The sequence below is a fragment of the Thermobia domestica genome, chromosome 2, assembly GCF_964235325.1.
Source record: "Thermobia domestica chromosome 2, izTheDome1.hap1.1, whole genome shotgun sequence".
Lineage (NCBI taxonomy): Eukaryota > Metazoa > Arthropoda > Insecta > Zygentoma > Lepismatidae > Thermobia > Thermobia domestica.
Genome location: NC_137455.1, coordinates 332,269,384 through 332,290,698, shown reverse-complemented (window position 1 = coordinate 332,290,698; position 21,315 = coordinate 332,269,384). Strand labels below are relative to the sequence as shown.

At 36.3% G+C, this 21,315-nt stretch overlaps 1 protein-coding gene across 12 annotated transcripts in view; it reads left to right on the top strand.

Annotated features, from left to right (window-relative positions):
* tmod (tropomodulin) overlaps positions 1 to 21,315 on the top strand; it is a 190,578-nt gene that overhangs the window by 80,135 nt on the left and 89,128 nt on the right. Inside the window, exon 1 of one of the 12 annotated variants that reach the window (XM_081749128.1) lies at positions 11,348 to 11,371. The exons of the other annotated variants lie outside the window; for them this stretch is intronic. Coding sequence (XP_081605254.1) covers positions 11,363 to 11,371 — 9 coding nt within the window. The 5' untranslated portion in view covers positions 11,348 to 11,362. Of the gene's footprint in view, positions 1 to 11,347; positions 11,372 to 21,315 lie in introns of those variants that run through there. 12 annotated transcript variants of the gene reach the window in all.

The following is a 21,315-nucleotide window of genomic DNA, read 5'->3' as shown; positions in this document are numbered from 1 at the left end:
TAAGTTTATATATTTAATTTACACAGTATTGCCGAGCGAGCGTTAGCGAGTGAAGGCGGGTTAGAGCCCCGCAGGGCACGTTGTTTTCTGTCTTTATTTCTGCTCAATGGGAAGGGGGACCAGTGATCTAGAACCTTGCCAACGAGATCGTTTACAGCGACTGACTATAAGTCAGTGTATCGGTTCTGGAGCCGTCGATGGATTTGTGGGAGACACTATCGCTCACAATTGCGATACCTTGGGTTGGGGTTAGAATCTTAGAACATCCCTAGTTACGCCACTATACTCTCATTCAAGAATACAGATTTTCCACTGTGAAAAGAAAGAAGAAAGAAACTAAATTTTCATTCAAAAATGCCTAAAATTACATTTTCAGGAGCGTCAGTTTTCAGCATTTTTCAAGGGAAATCCCCCGGTTGCGAATTGTGAATTAGAGCACCCCCACTGATTTTCAAAAGCCAGCGTTCCCGGTTACACGTTTTGTAAGATGCACAATTTATGGTAATTGACGAAAGAAGGTGGTTATGCAAGTGTAATGGCAAACATTATTTCTGAAGAAACTTTAAGGATTTGCGAGAAAGTGTAAAATGAAAGAATCATATCAATGACATTGATTGTCGTGTTAACTTTACGTTACACTACACCCTTCAGTCATCCTCATATGTACCATAATGTAAAACTGATTTAGAGTATTTTACGACAGATGGCATTGTTTTATCTAAATATACAGTATGTTCGGTCAATTGTGCGAAAGCTCCGCACAAACCTGTGCTACGTAGCCAATACAAGTACCGTAGTTGCATCTAGTTCAGACGCGTTAACGAAGGTGAAGATGCGCATAAATGAATATTTCTTTGTTTTATCATTTTCGAATATGACTGTGTTCATAGTTGAAAGTAGTTTCATTGTTTCTGTCTACATAAGGATAATAACAGGAGCGGGCAATGTGTTAGTAAAGTCGCCCTCTGACTATTACCTACCTTAGTTCCATCATTCATACAGTGTTCTCACATTCCCTGATGAATTATGAAACAAATCTAGTCCGTATACCTAATAAAGTACAGTTGGTGCTTCCTTGAAGTGAATTTAGTATCAGTGAGTCAAATTGCAGTTGCTTAGTGGAAAAATTGTCCAAAGGCGTAAAGATACCATTTTGGATAGTATTTCTGCTTGGCCACCTAGAAGTAATTGACTTTTAGAAAGCTTGTCTTTTTATTATATAATTTGATCCTACTTTCTTCCTGAAATATAATTTGATATCTATGAAAGCTTAAACTATAAAAGTAGAAATGCGTCGTATGTTACTGTGACTGTCTTTTCTAAAAGCAAAGGATGTGTTCAAATTTCAGATTTTGCAGAAATGCGGCTTTCATTAAAGTTTACTGGTATTCCTCGTTTCTTTCACTAGGACAAAATACTAAATATGATATGAAGGTTAGTAAGGGCGAATTCAACATAAGATTTCTCTATCAAATAGTTATCACCTAATGAACTGACAAGGTGCGTAACAATGGACTTACCTTTGCACTCATAGTACTTCTTCAGCTTCGTTAAGCGTTTTTAATATTTCGACCCTCACTGGAGTCATGATTAAATAGCTTATTACATTCCCATCGTGTGTTGTTTTGTGCTTTCCTGTGAAAGAAAATAAACCCCAAGTATTCCAAGACAAAGTTATTTACTGTTCTCTTTCACATAACAGCATAAAATAACATAACATGTTAATATAGTGATCCTCCAGCAAGCAGGATGAGAAAGAGCTCGTGATCATGATTCCCATGAGGGTTGAAATATTGAAAACACTTAACTAAAACTGAAGAGGTACTAGGAGTGCAAAGGTGAATCCATTATTATATATTAAAATGTGTATCCTATTAAAACTAACTCACTCTATGGCCTATGGAACTCGAAAGGTGAATGCCGCATTCACAGAAGCTCTCCATTGACTTCAGTCCTTAGATAACTGAGTCCAGTTTTTACTTCATATTTCAATTTCTGCGAAATCCATCTTAATGTTGTTTTTCCGTCTGCGCATAGTTCGTAATATTTTTTTCTATTGTTTATCCGGTTCGTATTTTGAACGCGTTTCTACTTTCTTCCATTTAGGCTGTATGAACTGCCTACCTCGGTCTTCTAAACTTAAAACCCCATACAATGTTAGATAAATGTTACGAGTTATGCAGTTCCTCGTTACAAAGTTTCCTCTATTCCCAGCCCGTTTGGGCCCATCTATTCTCCTTAGTATTTTATTTTCTAATACTGGATGGTCTTAAGTCACCAATGGTTTTCAAAACAGCATAACTCTTCGCATATATTATTAATATGTATTGGAATACTGGTATAAAATACATTACATATCAGAGATTTCAGTCATCTACGTGTGAAAAATAATTCCACGTAAATGTCCACCATGATACGAGTACAGTTCGCACGCAAAAGCCACAACATTCTTGCTTACATTTCTGATAGTTTTTGGAGTTATCGCTTGGATTTCCGAAGAGATGTTCTTCTTGAGCTGCTGTATTGTTTGTGTGAGGTTTAATCGGCATATGCCCTGTGCGCTCTAGCGCCATCTTGCTGAACCAAATGTCTGGAATGTTCTCCACTCCAGATCGCAAAACTTCTTGAATCATCGCTCGGTATCGAGTATGTTGGTGACGGTCATTGCATTTCATTGCACAGTGATTCTCAGAGACGTAACACTACACCATACCGTACACGTCACAGTTTGTGGTGGACATTGGTGGATAATGTGTGGATTCTTGGTACGCCTACCCCAAAACCTGTAATTTTTGTTTGTTTATATCTCCATGGAGGTGATATGCTTCGTCATTCGTAATCAAATTATCAGGAAAATCTGCGTTCTTTCAATCTAACTCCTGAATGCGCGTTACAAATCTGAGGCGTTGCATATAAATTGTTTGTTGCAGTTGCTGCACTGTGTATGGATACAGGTGCAAATCATGTTTTAAAATGCGTCGCAGTGTCGTTCGATTGAACCTCTTGTGGCCAGCCCATCTTGTGGAAACCTCCGGTGCTTCGTCAACACTTCTCCGAATCCATTCAATTGCCTCACATGTTCTTGCTGATCGTGGGAAATCAGCTACCGAACCATGTTCTTTGAAACATCCAACCAAACGAAGAATAATTGATTCAGAAGATCCATCCCTGACACGAAACTGGTGACGATATGGTCTTTATGTTAAGACAATTGACGTCTGATTTTCAAAATCTAGTTCAATAATTCGTTCTGTACGCAACTGTGAATTTTTCTGTCTCGCGGTACCTGCACGATAACTTCATATAGTCTGCAAAATAATAGGAAAATGATGGTTAGAACATTCCCGTACTTCTACTATGGCGATCATAAGAAACATTCACATTAATCTTATTTTCATGGAAGGTATATGTGTTGCAACCTTTTCGTGAATTATGGTCCACTCTTTACTTTCAGTGAGGGCCGCGGTGGCTCAGTAGTAGATCGTTCATCTCTGGTGCGTGGGGTTCCTGGTTCGATCCCCGCTCATGCCAAGTGAACTTTGTGATAGACAAGGTACGTGGGTTTTCTCGGGGTCCTTCCGTTTCCTCTCACTTTATTCATTCCATCATTTCATTCATTTTTCATAATCACAGTCTCCTTTAGCCTGACCGGCATAAGCGTGGGACCTAAAGATTTCATTTCATTTTTTACTTTCAGTCTGCGTTCTTTCCTCAATATAGGCGACCATGTTCCAAAACCATACAACACAACATGCATAATTATCGTTTTATATATTTTAAACTTCAAATTCTTCAATTGAATTTGAGGACAGTTCCCTGCTTTCAGTCGGCATTTGGTTTCTTCGTGGATGTAACCAATAGTGTTTATTAACTAGTAATGATGGGATGCATATCTAATAACAAAGTAAACAAATGTTGAACTCGCTCACTCAGCCATGTTATTAACTTTTTCGCGTACGTTGAAACGTATACGAAAAAGCTAATAATAGGGTGCTTTATTGAGTTCACTCTTTCTGCCTAGAACGCCTAATATGATCGTGTACAGAACATGTTATCTTGCAACTTAAAAGTAATCTGATAGAACAAGTGTATCTGTCCTATTTATGAATGCAAAAGTTCGTTACTGGGGCGAAGCTTAGACATAGAGGCATTTGAAGACAAAGTTTTGAGGAAAAATTGACGTGGAGACAACTTACTTACGGCTGTGGCCATTGTACTTGTGCAAAATAACTCCTTTCATCAGTTTATCACGATACTTCTGTCGAGTATGATCACGCAGCTGTCCTAAGAGACCTGTATAATAATTCCTATTTAGTGTTTACCCTTTTGTAATATGATCTGTTATTACCCCCTCCGGATTGTCATAAAACTATCATTTTTTTTTGTGCTAAGGATACTCGCTGTGTTTTATTTAGACGTATGGGTAAGGTGCGTTTCCACTTGTTGGAACTTCGTTTTGACTTGGGTTGGTAATGGTGAACTCACGTCTCGTCTATTGTTATGGATAGAATCAAAGGAGATACCCGAAGAAGCTGAATGTTGCACCTGGCCATCTTTTGACTAGGGAATAAAGTTTGGGTGCCTCCCTATCTTTTCTCATTCCCAAATGCTGGTGATAATTTTATCAACTCTTGTAGTTGACAAGCTCATTGTCTCAGCAATCTGCCTGATGATCAATCGGTGAATATTTGTGGTACTTTCATGAACTTCGTCAATGTTTTCTTGAGTTAATGTTCAATGGGCTTTCCTTGTCGAGGGTCTCTTCAATGCTGTTTTTTTTTCTGTCCTAAATTCAGCTGCAAATTTGGTTACTGTGGTAAAAAAAGGTGACACTGTCGCCTGATGTATTAACCATGTGGAATCATGTGACTTTAAATTCTTCTTATGGGGACATTAAACAGTTTTTGCCTTCAAATTCTACTGTCGATTAAAAATTGCTCACTCTACTATCAATCTTCACCTGAAAATAATAATTATGATAATAGTAACAATAATAATGTGGTTTGTGAGTTTACATGTCTAGTTATATATTTCTTAGTTAATCTTGAAACTTTTGTGACAACTCTCACATGTGTATTTGTTTTCCACAGAATATTAAATCATGTTGCAACTCCCACGACATAAGCAAATTTCAGTTACCTGTGTGATCTGCTGATGATAGTATCTTCTATTTAACTGAGACTTTGATATTAAGAATCCTAGTTCGATTGCAGATCATGCGAGTTTGTGCTAGTTAATATTGCTGTTAAGATTCGAATAATTTTAACAGTGCTAGTAGGTAACATTGGGTCCGGGTATTTGGCGTGGGAGACCTGGGTTCGATTCCCGGCGGGAGCTCATGTGGTTCAGATTCCACATTAATCAGTAGGTCCACGTTTCATAGCCTCGCTGCTGAAAGGGGCGCTAAACTAAAATCAACTCAACTCGTTTTCTCCCACATTTTAATTTCACCATTTTCTCCCGTACTCATTCAGTTACATTTGTGATCCATCTTCTTTAGCCGAAAGCACATAACTGTGGGAGTTCTAATAGAATAAATTACTGAGGTGGTCTACAGCTTTCTGTTCTCTGCACTTCTTGGAAAGCTTAATTTTAACATGGCTTCTTGCCAAATTAGTTTCGACCAGTCTAGTTCTTCAATTTGCAGACCATCTGCAGATATTACAATGGAAGAAGCTATGCATGCCTCACGTCCGGCGAGTAACTTCACCTTAAGCGAAGAGCTTTGTTCCCAGCTGTATAGGCACCAACAAAATTGGGTGTACAATGTACAGTCATGTCCAAAATGATTGTCGCATATTTATAACTGTCTTGTGGGAATATAATTTGATAATGATTTTGCAGGGTACTTTTAATACTGTCACTATGTGTATAATCGGGAAATATATATTTGTGGTAAATGAAAATTAGAATGAGTAAAATAAAATGTTGCTAAATGGACAAGACATATTTTTTCGTTATATTGTTCTTGTTTACTGCTCTGTTGACATGAAATTTGCCATATATATGTCTTTGCCGAGTATACACATACTAACATTATAAAAAATACCGGGCGAAATCGTTATCAAATTATATTCCTACAAATTATAGTAATATTTATGGACATGCGACAATCATTTTGGACATGACTGTACATATTCTGCGTGTTCTTTTGTCCAGTACAATTTTTAATGCTATACTAGAATAACTTTTTGTTCTACATCTAAGGAGACTTTGTTAAAATTGGTAACTAGTTCTGAATGAACTAATAAATAAAAATGTACTGTAGATCCTTTGTGAATTGTTGAAACATGTAGTTAGCTGGAGCTTTCTTTTCTACTCATTTCATGTTTGGCATCAGAAAATGAAAAATTAGCCATTCATTCAAAATCTGAAATGAGTGTTTATAAAATCACTCCCAAATATATATAATATAATCACTTAATTTATTGATTTTTGTATTGTTATCGGAAAAATACACGTAGACACACGTAGTTCCAAGTTGATTGGACTTTGGAAAATGAGTGAAGACATGCCAAGTTCTGATTGTACAGACATCCCACGTTTAATTGAAAAATTAATACAAAAGAAAGTACTTATAATCGGGGCCGGATATAGCATTTTGGCGCCCCTAGGCCCAATAATTGTTTCCGCCCCTAGTCTGGTTCAAGTTACTTTCCTAAAAACCTTTATTAAAAATTATATCAGGCCTATATGTTAATTGCTTAAACACCACTCCACGATGCAATTTTATCATTGCAAATTTTTTGAGGAATTTACTTGGTTTTGGGCTTAACAAAATACCGTTAATGTATTAACAAAAGATTGGTGAATAACTTTGGTTTTGTTCAATTTAGCCATTTCGGCAAATAAATAAATAAATAAATAAATAAATAAACAACTCTGTAACACATTATAAAATAGTTTTAATCTCAGAAACACAGTTTACACGAAGTATTTTGATAACGTGATAGAAAAACTGTGTTTTAAAGTAAAACTAGATATTTTGTATGTACAAATAGTAAATTGTACTAGTATAAAAAATGACATTTTTGAGGTCAATGTTGTAACGAAGTTGATGCATAATGTTGAAAAATAGTTTAACTTTACCAACAATTATTTGTTTCAATGAACTTAAAAATCAGAATGCTTTATTAGCCTGATTTTTTTTTAATCAATTCAAAAAATATGTTAAGTTATGGCTATTTATTTTTATTTCTATATATTTTTTTAATTTTTTTCTCTTGGCCGTGCGCTCCCTGGGAGCTTGCGCCCATAGGCCCGGGCCTATTGGGAAATCCGGCCCTGCTTATAATTTACTGTAGGTACAAAAATTATCCGAAGATAAAAAGTTTTACGAGTACAAAATTACGTCTAGCAAAGAACTCGACCCAGTCGTGCGGGTGTTGTTCGCGGCGGGATTTATTTGGTTAGTTTGAGGAATTTTGTAAGCAGCAATGCATTACTGAGAGTGCGGTAATAATGGGATTTTATTCGCTTGATGGGTGCGACCAAAATTTGCTCATGTGAAATGAACCTAAGATAACATACATCTTTTCAATTAATGTTTTTCTCGGATATTTTAGATTATTCTCATTATTACTTTTTGTCTTTAAACGAATCATAGATTTTCTTAACCGATACGAAAATTTAATAATCCACATCGCCATACCCTCTCTTCTGTTATATTTCTCAGATTATTCATCTGCATACAGGAATCAGTTTTACAGTGTCTTTTGATTTTTAGGATTTAGATTTCTGGGCTTTCGGCATCTGTGGCCATTTAGCCCGTCACGTATGAGAGATGACGTCTCTCGGCGAGCACACAATCCGAGGAAAGGGAAGGAAGGAAGCGCCTAGGACCTATAAGTTTGGTATCACCCCGGCATTTGCCTGGTGTGAATGAGGGAAATCTCATTCAGGATGGTTGGCCTGAAAAAGCTTTTGACACTTTTTCGAGTAGAGTGCCCCCATACAATGTCTTTTAAACAATATATTTTAGTAAGATAGTAATAGCGGTGTTCTTCAAAAAAAAAAAAAAAAAAGTATTGCATGTAAAAGTTACATTTCATTTTTCTAAATGATTAGTAGGTACCGATATGTTTACTCTTTTGTTCATTCATTGATTCATTCTTATAATATTCTTTCTGACTGTTTTCATCCGAAAGCTAGTAAATGCGTACCGTCGCGTTTAAGTGAGAAATTTCACGACAGTTTATTTCCCTTTTGCTATAAAATTACGTTGATACATGAAAACGGTTACTTATCTCTGTTGTTAATAGTTAATGGTGTGAAAAAAAATATTGTGCAAGCGTCTCACTTCTTTTATGTAACAATGAGAGACAAATGCTGCTGTTTTTATTACACATATACATAACATAAACAGAGTTTAGTAAGTGTCAACATTTTGTTCCATTTTGTTAATTGCATTCGAATGATTTTGATTTTGTGGTTTAACGTATGTCTTACAGAGATCTACAAGTTTTATACTTTTAATTACTGATGAAGCTCTTGTTTTTCCTTTCTTTGAAACGGACAATCTCTTTGTTTTTGTCTTCACGGAAAGAAAGAAAAAGTATAGTGTTTCAAGTAAAAGGTAGAGTAATATGTATATTGACTGTTACTTTACAAAGGGAGAAACATTATTTAATGGAAGGCAAGTTGCATCTTAGAGTTATTAGTGAGCAAAAGTTGGCTGGAAGAGATACTGATCGAGCGAGCGTTTGAGAAGAAAAAAAGTCGTCTGAGGAAAATTACCATGAGGCATTTTCACGCTTATGTCAAATAGTATTTCTCTGTCTGCAGAGTTGCATGTCAGAATATCTTGGCTCTCGCAATAGTATGCATATAATGGTAATTAATGTGTGGGAGTGGATTTTCAAATTTACCCATCCATTTTAGAATTTTACCGTGGTACTGAACATGCAAGCAAGTATCATTTTTTGTAAGTACATGTAAATGTGTTGTGGGTGTGAATAAATAATCACCTGTGTTTCACACAGCATTGTCCGCTCAGTTTTAGTACTTTGTACATGCTGAATTTTCTCCTTTAAAAACAGCTTAGCTTACTACAAAAATCGTTGGTACTTGCATTATCTTTGTTATTTGTGAAGTACATTAGTTAAAAAGCAAGTACCATCCGTTTCTTTCAGCTTTTAAGTACATTTTAGGAAAATAATATAAAGAACGTTGTTTATATATATATATATATATATATATATATATATATATAATGTAAAAAAAATATCAATATTTATGCCGTAACATTTGCAGAAGTCAATAAACTAAACACTCGTGTTTTATCACTGCGAATAGTGTCCAAGTGGCGAATTCGTGTACTGTCTTTGTATGCTGTTTTATCCTGGTGAGATATTTGCCTAGAACAAATACTCGAATGATTGTTCTCATCCTACTACAAGAGGAAAATAGGAGCACTTAGAAAACCCACGCACATTATAGTGGTCCACCTCCACTTGGGACTTCTTGAGCTCGCTACTCGACTGGCACGATCTGAGATGGAACCCACGACCTCGCGTATTAAACGTGAGCGTTCGTCCCACTACCACAGCTTCTTGAATGTCCATGGTTTTCATCAGATGTGCATTCGTGCTAGTGCAGTGTATTGGTTATTATCAGTTTGTTGCGGTAATAGTTTATTTTGTTTGTTCATGATAAGTATTTCATAATCCCAATGCTACCACTATCACAGTTATTGTTATAAATGCTAAATGATACTCAAATTTTTTTCCGAATTCTTCGGATTTCTTGTATTGTTATTTAGTTACATGTCAGAAAGGGTGGAGCGCAGCAATTGAGCTCTTGTTTTACAGTTCGTCAATATAGAAGAAGTAAACGTCTTATTTTATTGTAGATATAGCAGCATGCTTCTGAAATATTTAAAGCAATAATTATGTTTTAAGTAAAGGCATATATTGCAAATTGCAAGGCTAACCTATGTTATTTCAACCTTGTATTTTACTTCATTGGAGATGCATTATTACTATTATTTAGAAAACAAAAATGATTCGTTATTACCGAATACCATTAAGCAAGGAATAAGATGGCATATAATTGCATGTAACTACCTCTAGATTTCAACAGTTCGCCACATATCAAGTTATTTGAACATAGCTTTCCAAATTAAAGCCACAAATAACTTATTGTAATTTAGGTTTCAGTAGTGGAAATTTTATGACGTTCACACAAGAAAAAGAAATATAGTTTCTCCACTTAGGTACCTCAACAGTACGTGGTTGAATTAGTTCCCTTTTTTTGAAAAAATCTTATTTGTGTATTTGTAAGTTATTCAATAATAATAAGAAACTTGACAGTATACTAAGTACAAGCATCGCACGATTTCGTGAGACTACTGAAAGTATCCCCTCTTCCTTTCTTGAAAAGGGACAGGACATAAACACAAAAAATTGATGCAGTTGATTTTAGACTGAAATGAAGATGGACATATTTAGCGTTAGACTACTAGGTTCAGTAAAAGTCAGAGCTCAACTTGGCATGCGGCCTCTGTAGGAAGGGGACATCTGTTTTTTGTCAATGGGCAAAAGGCGTAGAGATCATCGTAAGCGGAAAAACTCAAATCGATTCTTGGTCGGTCAACGAGCCACTGATTTTCCCAATCAGATCAGAAAAATGCATGAATGATACCTTAATGAAATGACCAGAATAATGTCTTCCAGAAGACATAGCGATTCATTTGCCAAACTGCATATATAAGTTCTAATGGCAGCTTAAAATACTTTCTAATTTATTTTGAATAAATGTAGCCATTGGACAAAAATTTCTTCAACATTTTGATGGGTCTGCACTGCAAGAAATGTTTGTAATCAAAGAAAGAAAGAAGCTGACCTATTTATATGAATTGAATTTGCGTTCTTGTTTGTTAGACTCAATTGTTGAATTTTCTCGTGGGTGAGAATTGCTCCAGAATTGATTTCATTCAGAACTTGATTCGTAAGCAAAGTTGACAATGCCTTTGGTGTAGTGTGCCGCACAGCGGTAATCTGTAACGCGCTTCTAAAAGAAATAACATACAACAGCTAAGTGTGAACTGGCCTACTTCTCTGTAGACTATCGCGTGGCATCTCTTGGATAATAAAGAAGTTAATTATTAAAGAATATGGACGAAATGTGCTGCCGGGCAGACGAGATGAAAAGGTGGAGCATGATATGGGAATTGCGTGTCGTTACACTTTGAAGTAGTTCTCGTCTCGAGACAGAGAAAGAGAGAGAGAGAGAAGTTAGTTTTGCGTGAGACAACCCCTAGACGTCGAGACGGATGTGATTCAGTGAACAGGTGACAGATGCTAGCTTAGTACGCGGCTGCTTACTACGTCAAGTGTCCGTGTGCGGCAGGTGTAGTAAAAAGATGAGTGAGGTAAGGAGTTTGTTTATAGCTTTTTTGTTTCTTTTTTAAAGACGTTACTTAGAAAGCATTGTGTTCGTAATATCACTGCATGTACCTTCCGAGTTCACTCGAGCGGTCAGGTAGGAGCTTCTTTGTGGCTAAGCGATTAGCGTACGCGCCTTTGGCATGGGAGACCCGGGGTTTTATTCCCGGCGGAAGGTTATGTGGTTCGGATTTCACTTTAATCAGTAGGTCGACATCTCATACAGCCTCGCTGCTGAACGGAACGTTAAACTCAAAATCACCTCACCTTGACCGGTCAAGTAGTTCATTTTAACAGATCTGTCGTATTTAGATAAATTGGACTTATTAGTGGAAAAATGGTCATTGTTCCCGCTTTTCTTGCGGAAGACTCGAATTCGCTCCCCGGTAGATGTTCAGGCGGTTCGGATTTGGCGTCAAAGTATAGATCCACTTTTCGTAGATGTCTAAAAAGAAGGTTATTCTGCAAAACACCAATCTTTAGTTAGATCTGCCTTGTGGTTAAATGGTTTACATACGCGCCTTCGGCTCGGGAGAACCGGATTCTAATCCGATAGGCGCTCTTGTTATGCTTCCATGTTAAGTTGCAGATCCGCGTTTGATACCCTCGGTTCTGAAAGGGACACTAAACACCAAATCAACAACTAAGCAGCCAAAAATGTTCTGGTTTCAATTTAAGTACAGATCCCAGTTATATTATTAGATTAGATTAAATTTGATTTAATTTGATGTGATTTTTAGTTTAGCCTCCCTTTCACCAGCGAGGCTATATGGGACGTGGACCTACAGCTTAATTTGGAATTCGATCCGAACGACATGAGCTCCCGCCGGGAATCGAACCCGGATCCCCCACGCCAGTTACATTATTTGATCCAAATTCGAAATATTCCAAGACTTGTGACAGGCTTATGCTGTAGTAATATGTACAAGTTACTCGCACCGCTATCGTAATTTTTAAAATAGCGAGAAAACATAATTTAGCTTTGAGGCTACTAGTAAAAATGGTGTATGTTCTGGAAATGTTAATGATTTTTGAAATGATTATTTTTCCTGTGATACGTCATATCATAAATTAGCATTATTTTCTGATCATTTCTCAATTTTTTCACAGTTGTAAGTACTAGACCAGTAGAAAACGCAAGTCATATCATTCTTTATTTTTCCTGCTTTCTTTCTTTTAAAAGGCTGGTCCTTAGGGAAGCTAAACTAGGCATGGAAAGGTTAACTTGGATATAGTTGTAGTTTGTAGCACTACTCGTTAATGTGATTCTTGACATATAACGAAAAGACGTATTACAATTTTTAGTTAGAACAAATAATTACAAATAACAATAAAATAATGTTAACATCGATAAGACTTAAAGATAAACTGCTTTCATTAACTCTCCTTGATATTAGGAAGTTGGAAATACATGTCTTTGTCAGATTGACTGGTGGCACGATTAAAAAATAATTTGCCTTATTGGTGATGGTGTATAATCGTATTATTTTAACAAATAGCAGTGTCGCAGTACGTGAAGGAGTTTGGTTTGTATAGCGTTATATTTTCTCAATATTGAAATTGGAACTAGTAGTGGAGTTCTACTACTTCCGGTTTTAGTAGAGAGATTAGAGTGGAAATGGAACATATTGCAGAAAACCGCGTCTCGCTTTCTAGTTTTTACTTTATAGTGGTCAACGTTAAACTCGGAATTGGTTGATTTTAGGTGATTTCTACCAATTCCGGTGAATGGATCGCCTGCATCAGCAAACTAGATTCTTAACTTTTGATCCTGTACATCCTGGCCAAAATTGATGGTGGCCCATAAAAGAGTTCTTAAATTTTTATTTTCGGACGGACGGACATACAGGGATAGGCAGGGTGTTTCAGGGGGAAAGGGCAATACTTTGGGAAATGGTAGTATGGGCGATTCTAAGCGCACACACATATATATGTGTGTGTGTGAAATATTTTGGATCTTATATTGCTTATTGCTCACCATTTAGTTATTCTACAGAGGTGAGACATAGAAGAATTCAAAGGTGATGAAATAGTCTTTTTCAGCGGTATGGAACATGCAGAAGTAGTGTCTTTAGAAATGAAATTATTGAGGGAAATTTAGGAATCAGTTTTGCCATCCAATTCCCTTAACTAATGTTAACTTTCCCAAATACCCTTCAATAACTTCCCTTCCAAAAACACCACTGCCACATGTTGCATACTGTTGGAAAGGTCATTTCATCACTCTTCAAGTCCGCTATGGCTCACCAGGGTGAGCAATAAGCAACATAAGGGCAGAAATGTTTCACAACCTGTAGCTCTCAAGCCATTGTGAATAGGACCTATTTTATACGAACTTTTTTTTTCCTTTTGCGTAGAATCACCCATACTACCATTTCCCAAAGTATTGCCTTTTCCCCTGAAACACCGTGTATAAAGGAGTTTGGTACGCCAAATTCCTTTAAAATCATCTCTTATAAAACGTCATTATGAATTCGAGTTGGGTGCGGTTCTTTGGAAAGAAATTGGGACTTACTATTATTTCATTGTGAATGCAACCAAAGAAATTGTTTGATCAAATTAAACGTTATAATGGCAGTTTATGTGTTTACACTAAAAAGAATGTCAAGGTGTACCGTATTGTGAATCGAGAGCGAACCTCTATGTAAATAGCATTATCCACTTCAGTAATGAGTGTTGACATTGTTTTAAATTTTCTGTCAAAGTTGTTTCTTCAGAGTTGTTTTATTTTTTAATTAATAATGCCGTGCTTTCGGAAACAAATTATTGAAGTGTTGAGTATGTGTCTTTTTTGTTTTTCTTTATTTTGGTCATATACATATTTGCTCCACTTTTACGTACAGCAGATGTACAACTAAGTTTAAAGCAGTTTCAAGTATCGCATAACATGACATAATTCATGTGTTTCTTTCTGACTTCTTTCAATACTTACATCACTTACGTTATGTTTTAAGTACCGGTACATGGTTTTTCGCTGAACTCTTATTTTATGAACACTTTGCATTCTGCTTACCCCTTATAACTTGGAAACCGAAAAGTTGATAATGTCTATATTTTAAACAATGCTAGTCAATATTGCCATTCTTGTCCACCGGTTCCCATTAGATGACTGAAGTCAAGCAGCACTGGGTCTGGTGACATTGGGTGGGTGACCGTTAGGGAAACCTACAGCAGTATGGCGTTCATACAGCTTCATGACAATGGAGTATCCAGAATTTTATGGTTAGGAAATGCAAACGTCATATATTGCTTGTTGAACATACACTTCCTCACACAGGAAGTGTTTCATAACTGGGAAGTACTTTAAAAATGTTTGTGTATGGATAAATTACTGATTGTATGTGAGAACCGTTGATGAATTACTTGGGTGAAAAGATAGTGAACTCCTGTTAAGAAAACAGCAGCAGCAATAACAATGACTCGTGCGATGTGTTTATCACATTTCACCTAATTTCAAAAGCCCATCGGTGCGTCATGCCAGGAAGTTCGTCAAGTTTGTAGATAGTGAACATTAAGAGGAAAAAACACATCTGGTTAGTTATGTCTTTGAAGAATAGTGTCTGAAACTTCACAATTTGTTAGCATTGAAATTTGGATTATCACTATTATGTATAGGCAGTCATGCAACATATTAGTGTACAGTTTGGGTGCATTACAAGATAGGGAGAGCAATAGAAATTTCTTTAGTGTGCATTCACTCCTTTGTTTCAACAAGCGCACATATCCGGCATCAGTATTCCGCAGTAATAAAATAGCTGACCTTATACTCAGCTTGATTTTACATCTTCATTGCCATTACGTGATATAAATAGTAATTTCAGTGCTCTGTACGTTATTAGTTAATAATATTGTCGTGAGCAATATAAAATATTGAACCCATAACTTTAGAAGAAATTGACAAATTTGATAGGGAGAATACGACATCTGTGTATTAAAGAAACTTTGTTGAATTACAAGTCGTACAGTTGCTTTGAAGTTATTGCCTGAAGGACTTGTGTAAGATGGGTGTATTCTTTGGCTGACAACTTTAACAGATTCTGTTATTTTAACAGTTTATCTGTACTAATCTTATTTCGTAGTCTAGAAGGTCTTGACTAATGATTAGTCTCATTAATTAATTGTGAGTATTCGTGGTTTGACAGATAACTGTCGCACTTCGTGGTTGAAATCTTGGAATTGATCATACTGGTCTTTTGTGGCTATAGCATGTGCCTTTGGTTCACGTGATCCCGGGTTCGATTCCCGGTGGGAGAACACGAAAATAATTTCAACATCCTCCACTTCCATTAATTATCAGTCTCCTTTAGCCTAAAGGACATGACGTGGGACGTTAAACTTTCATTTCCTTTGCTAGCATACTTATAAACACTATGGTAGTAATGCGATTTTTTTTCTTTCTTTTGTATTTCTTCGCCATTGTAAAGAGAGTTTAGGCAACATTTGGCATATATTTAATTTAAATGTTTGTGAAATATATGGTTTCAAATGGAAGGTGAAGATAACGATGTTCATAGTATTATTTTCTATATCTAGGCCAATCAGCTTAATTCATGATGTATGCAAACTTCCATTCAATTAATTTTGTACATGAAATGTAATTATATCAGAGACTATAGACTTAATTCCTTTCTGGTTCCACCATGTCTGTGAACATGAAAATGAAGTAGACAGTTGTGCGTACATTTTATCGATCAAAAGGGAGTTCTTGTGCTTTCCATTGCTGCTGGTGCGTTTTAGCTGCAGCATTTCGATTAAGTGGAATTAGTACGTATGCATGTATATCTTGAGAGATGAACGTGGAGTATCTTACATTTTAAAGCAAATCTAGTCTCTTTGAGTGTGATCTGTAGACTCGGATCAAATTTCGTGAAAAATGAGTCTTTGTTGAAAATGAAAAAAACTTTAGAGAGAGACAATAATAGCATAAATTAGCTCGGAAAGGGCTAGTTTGCTTGCCGTTGAGGTCCAGTGGGAAAAGGATATTATTTAGCGTTCAGTAGACCAGTAGTACCGTTCAGTACTAGTACCAGTAATACCGTTCAGTAGTAGTAGCGTTCAGTAGAATTTGTACGTATGATACAGAATTATATAACATATACATAGAATGGAATAATCCAGTCTAATGAGTCTATTCAGTCATATGCAATATAGCTATTTCGCTACAACATATAGAACTAATTAACACATAAAAAATAAAAGTGAAGTATTAATCTCTTATACTATGAGAATTATTTTTCTTACTGTAAAGATTTTCTAGTTTAATATTTGTTCTTTGTTTCGTTTTTATTTACAAGATTATGAAAACAGTGTACCAATACATAGTACGTTAATTTTCATTCAGGAGTTTCGTAAGTCTTCCTGATGTAATTTAACTGTTAAAACAATAGCAATGATCTACGGTGTATTCTAATTTACGGGACAGGACGTTTGGGCGCGGACGTTTCGGCGCTGCCGTTTGGGCGCAAAGCCGTTTAGGCGCCAGACGCTTGGGCGCGAGGTACATAGTAAAAATCACAATTTACAACATATAAAATAAGCTAGGCACTGAAAACTAAGCGCGAATCAAGATATATACATTTCCTACACTTCTATCTTTATCTCACCTCATTTATCTGTATATTTTCTATCTCTATCTTATTTATTCATCTAAATTAAATAGTTTAATGCGTTTGTGGCATTTGTTGCCTAACCTCGTCATGGATTGATTTTTCGCTTGTTCACGATTCTTGTACTTCTGATCTAATGTTGATCTAATTTTTATATTATATAAGAAAGCTAGGAAATAAAGGAATCAGACGAACTGTTAATAATTTTCTCAATGTTAATTAAAACATATTGATTTAATTTTTGTATTTTTCAAAAAAATTAACAATTACATACTTATGAATATTAAAATTAGTTTCCTTTCGTATTACGTTTGCCAAACTCTTCTCTTCCTTAAACATGATAGATCATAGTTTTTTTTTTTAACTTGAATAAATCCAAAATGATCAGCTGTGTATGTTAGGAATCACAAATGAAGTATATGACAGAAAACGGAGTTTCTTTTATTTATCATAGCTTATGAAACTCTTAAGTGTCTTTAATGCTATAGAAAATTGCCCCAGTAAGAATTAATCGAAACTATTCAGAAAGCTAAACCCGAATCATTCAGTGAGTTTCCCACTAATTATTCCGTTATTCTATCAGCCTCCTAAGAAATTTCAGATTGACATACAGATAAATAGTGTGTATTCTTTCACCTAAACGTCGTATATGAAATTTTCTGGTACATACGGAAAATGATGTCTCAGTAGTGTAACCAGTTATTTTTGCTAATATAAGATTTTACGTATCACATTCAATCGCAAGAAGGCAAGATTGTGCTGATAGAGTATATGAATATTAATAGGGCTTCATAGTACCCTTTGGCACAGTAACATTCAGAGCATTATTTCCAGTGAATAAAGTTCAGAAATGTTTTCAGTATCCATGAATAAATAAATTGTTTCACAAATCTGGAGAGATTTTATTCTGTAAATCGAGGATTTAGATAACTCCTCTTACCTTTCCTAATAGAATTATCTCCCACATAGGATACAAAGAATAGAATAAATTATTTATCGGCGTGTAGTTCTGATATAAATATGTAAGACCAGTATAAAAATGTAGTCGTCTAGAACATGCCATGCGTATTGGTATGCAAAATTCTAAATTAGGCTATTCGTAAATCCGTGCTGTCTTTGGCACCCGAGAACATAGGATAATATCTACTAGAAGCCTTTCGTTCTAAGTACAGGTTAGTTTTACACAATTGGATAATGAAGTTTAGTGAAATCTCGTATTCGAGTTTCGCAGTTATAAGATAACGTTAATAAATGTGTGGAATTGCCATAGATAAAAAAGAAAAAGTGTGAAGGATGGATAAAGATAGATGATACTGGGAATCGGGATAGTTCAGTGTGGACATTGTGCATTTCGGCCATTTATTTCCAACAAAATGATATGTAAATTTGCATCTATTTCTAGTATATGAATCGTAGGCCTTAGAAATTCTTATGTGTATTAAATTAACTTCAATTTTTGTATGGCACCGTAATCGGACGATAAATGTGAACTTAAACGGATATAATTAGGAATTTACGTGTAAAATTTAGATTACAGAAAAAAAGTATTATAGTATTAATTAGCGAGTTTTGTGCTTCCCAGTAATGATTCCTATTCGTAATCGCACGTTCGTTGATTTGATCGTAGTAATGTTATATAGTGTATATTTCTTTCTATTGAGTGACAGACTCGTAACGCTCACTTGTAGAATTATTATCAGTCTATTGCAAGTATGTTGGACTTCTCTCTTTTTCATAAGGCCATTTGGGGATTGTAGGGGTAATTGCCATTTCTGAGTTTGCCCGCCTTGAAGTTCATACTTTTTAATTGAATGCGTATTAATATAACAATAAAAGGCGTAAAATTCCTATCTCGATGGAGCATCTTACCCTCTTCCCCTGACAAAATCTGAAGTGACGCTCCTGTTCTGTTTCCATGCAAGAGTACTCTAGAGTATGTGTGTGCATGTTTACAATCAACCAATACACTTCTACACGAGGGTCACGCATACCTAGATAGAGTTCACAAAGACACAGAATGCTTACGATAACAGACGGTATTATAAATTCGAAAGCTTGGAAATCCATCTTTGAAGAACAGTTACTATACTTGATTTTTCCATCGCCGAATATAATAACTGAACACCCTGATACTTTAACTTACAAAGACTTTGATCCACCAGATAACTTTCGAATGACGTATTCACCACATTGATTCCGTTTGCCGCTGTTTCTTGCATTCTTAATTAAAGTTCGCTACTTCCTTTTCTTTTAAATTCAAGTATACCTCCTCAGCTGTCCGCAATGCTAGAGTAATACTGAAAATTTTTATCTAAACCAGGATTCGAACCAGACCACCACAAGATATACGTGCATTTCACTACACGAGAACCCTGTAATATGTATATCTAGTACATATATTGCTTGCCGTTAAAAATACAACATCAAGAACGAGACATCGTAGAAAGTCTAAATTTGCAGAATATGAAGAGCGTGGAAGAATATACAGTTGATTAACAGAACAGCACCGTGAAGCTGCAGAGGCGCCAGGTACCATCTAGTGACACCAAGCAGAAATCGGTCAAAGAGACACATTTGAGTGGTTGACAAAGGTTGGTGTGACATATTCGTGGTGTGTATACGGCCTAAAGGTGCCGTTCGTCGAGTGCGGCAGTCCTTCCAGCATGTTTCGACCTTTGATCGTGGACGAATAGTGGCGTATCGTGAATAAGGTTTATCTTTCCACGACATTGGTGTCCAAATTGGACGGAATCGGCATCGGCCACAGTATAACGCACATGTTCTAAATGGCTCCATGAAGGCACTACGCAGCGACACACTGGATCCCAACAACCGCGCCGTACCACAGGGCACGAGAACAGACTGCTTGTGCATAATTCTCTAACAGATCGGACAACATCCCTCACACTGGTGTAAGCACTGGAGGTTGTTGTACAGTGCCCAATATTCCCACGAACAGTTCTACCTCATTTGGTACAGCAACATATATTTGTACGGCGCCCATTGCTACCGCTTCCGCTGACTGCATATCATAAGTATGGGGGACTACGATGGTGTCACGAATGTTGCACATGGAGAGATCAATGGCAGGATGTAATATTTTCTGACGGATCCTTCTTTTGTCTGCAGCATCGCGGTGGCCGCATCCATATCTGGCACTAGATTCGGTGACGCCTACATTTTGCATCGCCATGTTGGTTCGGCACCGGGTGTTATGGTGTGGGGTGTAATTGGATTCCGTGCTCGTTCATGCGTCCTATGCATTGACGGACGAGGTGTTCAACCCGATTATGTCCCTTTAGTGTAGATTCTGCCAGGGACTATATTCCATCAGGATAACGCGCATTCGTATGTTGCTCTATTGTGAAGATATGTACACTATGGTCTTTCCCAGCTGGATATAATGTTCCTATGCTTGCTTGATTGGCGTATTAACAAAAGTAGGCCTGAAATATGAAATTAAAGTTAAGGTAAACAAGTTAAAGAGTAATTTTTTTGAACAGAATTTAGAAATCCAGAACAAACCTGGACGTGTCAGAATCTATTATTTGCATCGAGGGTATGTTCAAAGATGATTTATTTATAGAGAGCTAATGGGGATTTCGTTCCACATAGGAGGAAACAAAATTTACTGTCGGGTGAATTTGAAGCATTTGGATTGAATAGAATATTACGAGAAAGATATCTGTGTCCTAGAAGAAACCCTTCTTCCCTATCAGATGTCTGAGCTCTTTATTGATATATTATTATTAAGCGTATGTAGTAGTGTTGAAACAATGAAACAGTAGAACATAAAGATTAATATTCCCAGAAGAAACCTCATAAGTAACCTACACTTAATCCGGTGAAATAATGTGGCAGATCGTGAAATCACATGGTTTTGTTTTGAAGACATTTGATTATTGTTTATTATGTAAAGTGTATGTGTATGTCTTTTGGGAACTTCCATTTATAGTGTTCTGACAACAAGTGGCTGCTTATTGAGCTGTGCTTGCGTCATAGCCCCAGGGAGAGAGACAGAAATGTGGGCCACAGAAGGAGTACGTGTTAGTCACGACCACAAGCGCTGGAACACAACAGCCGGCTTTTAAGAACCATTTAACCGTAAATTGCATAAATGCATACATCAAGGATGTTCTTTATTTCCTGTCTGACATCAGTTTATCACAGTCGTTTTACGATATTAATTTTCGTGAGGACTTCTGCTCTATGGCAAAAACTTTTAGATACATCTGATTGATAGTAACCAAATTTAGGACATGAATATAAATTTGTGGTTTAAGTACAAATCTTTTTTTTTTTTTTTTTTTTTTTTTATTATGAAA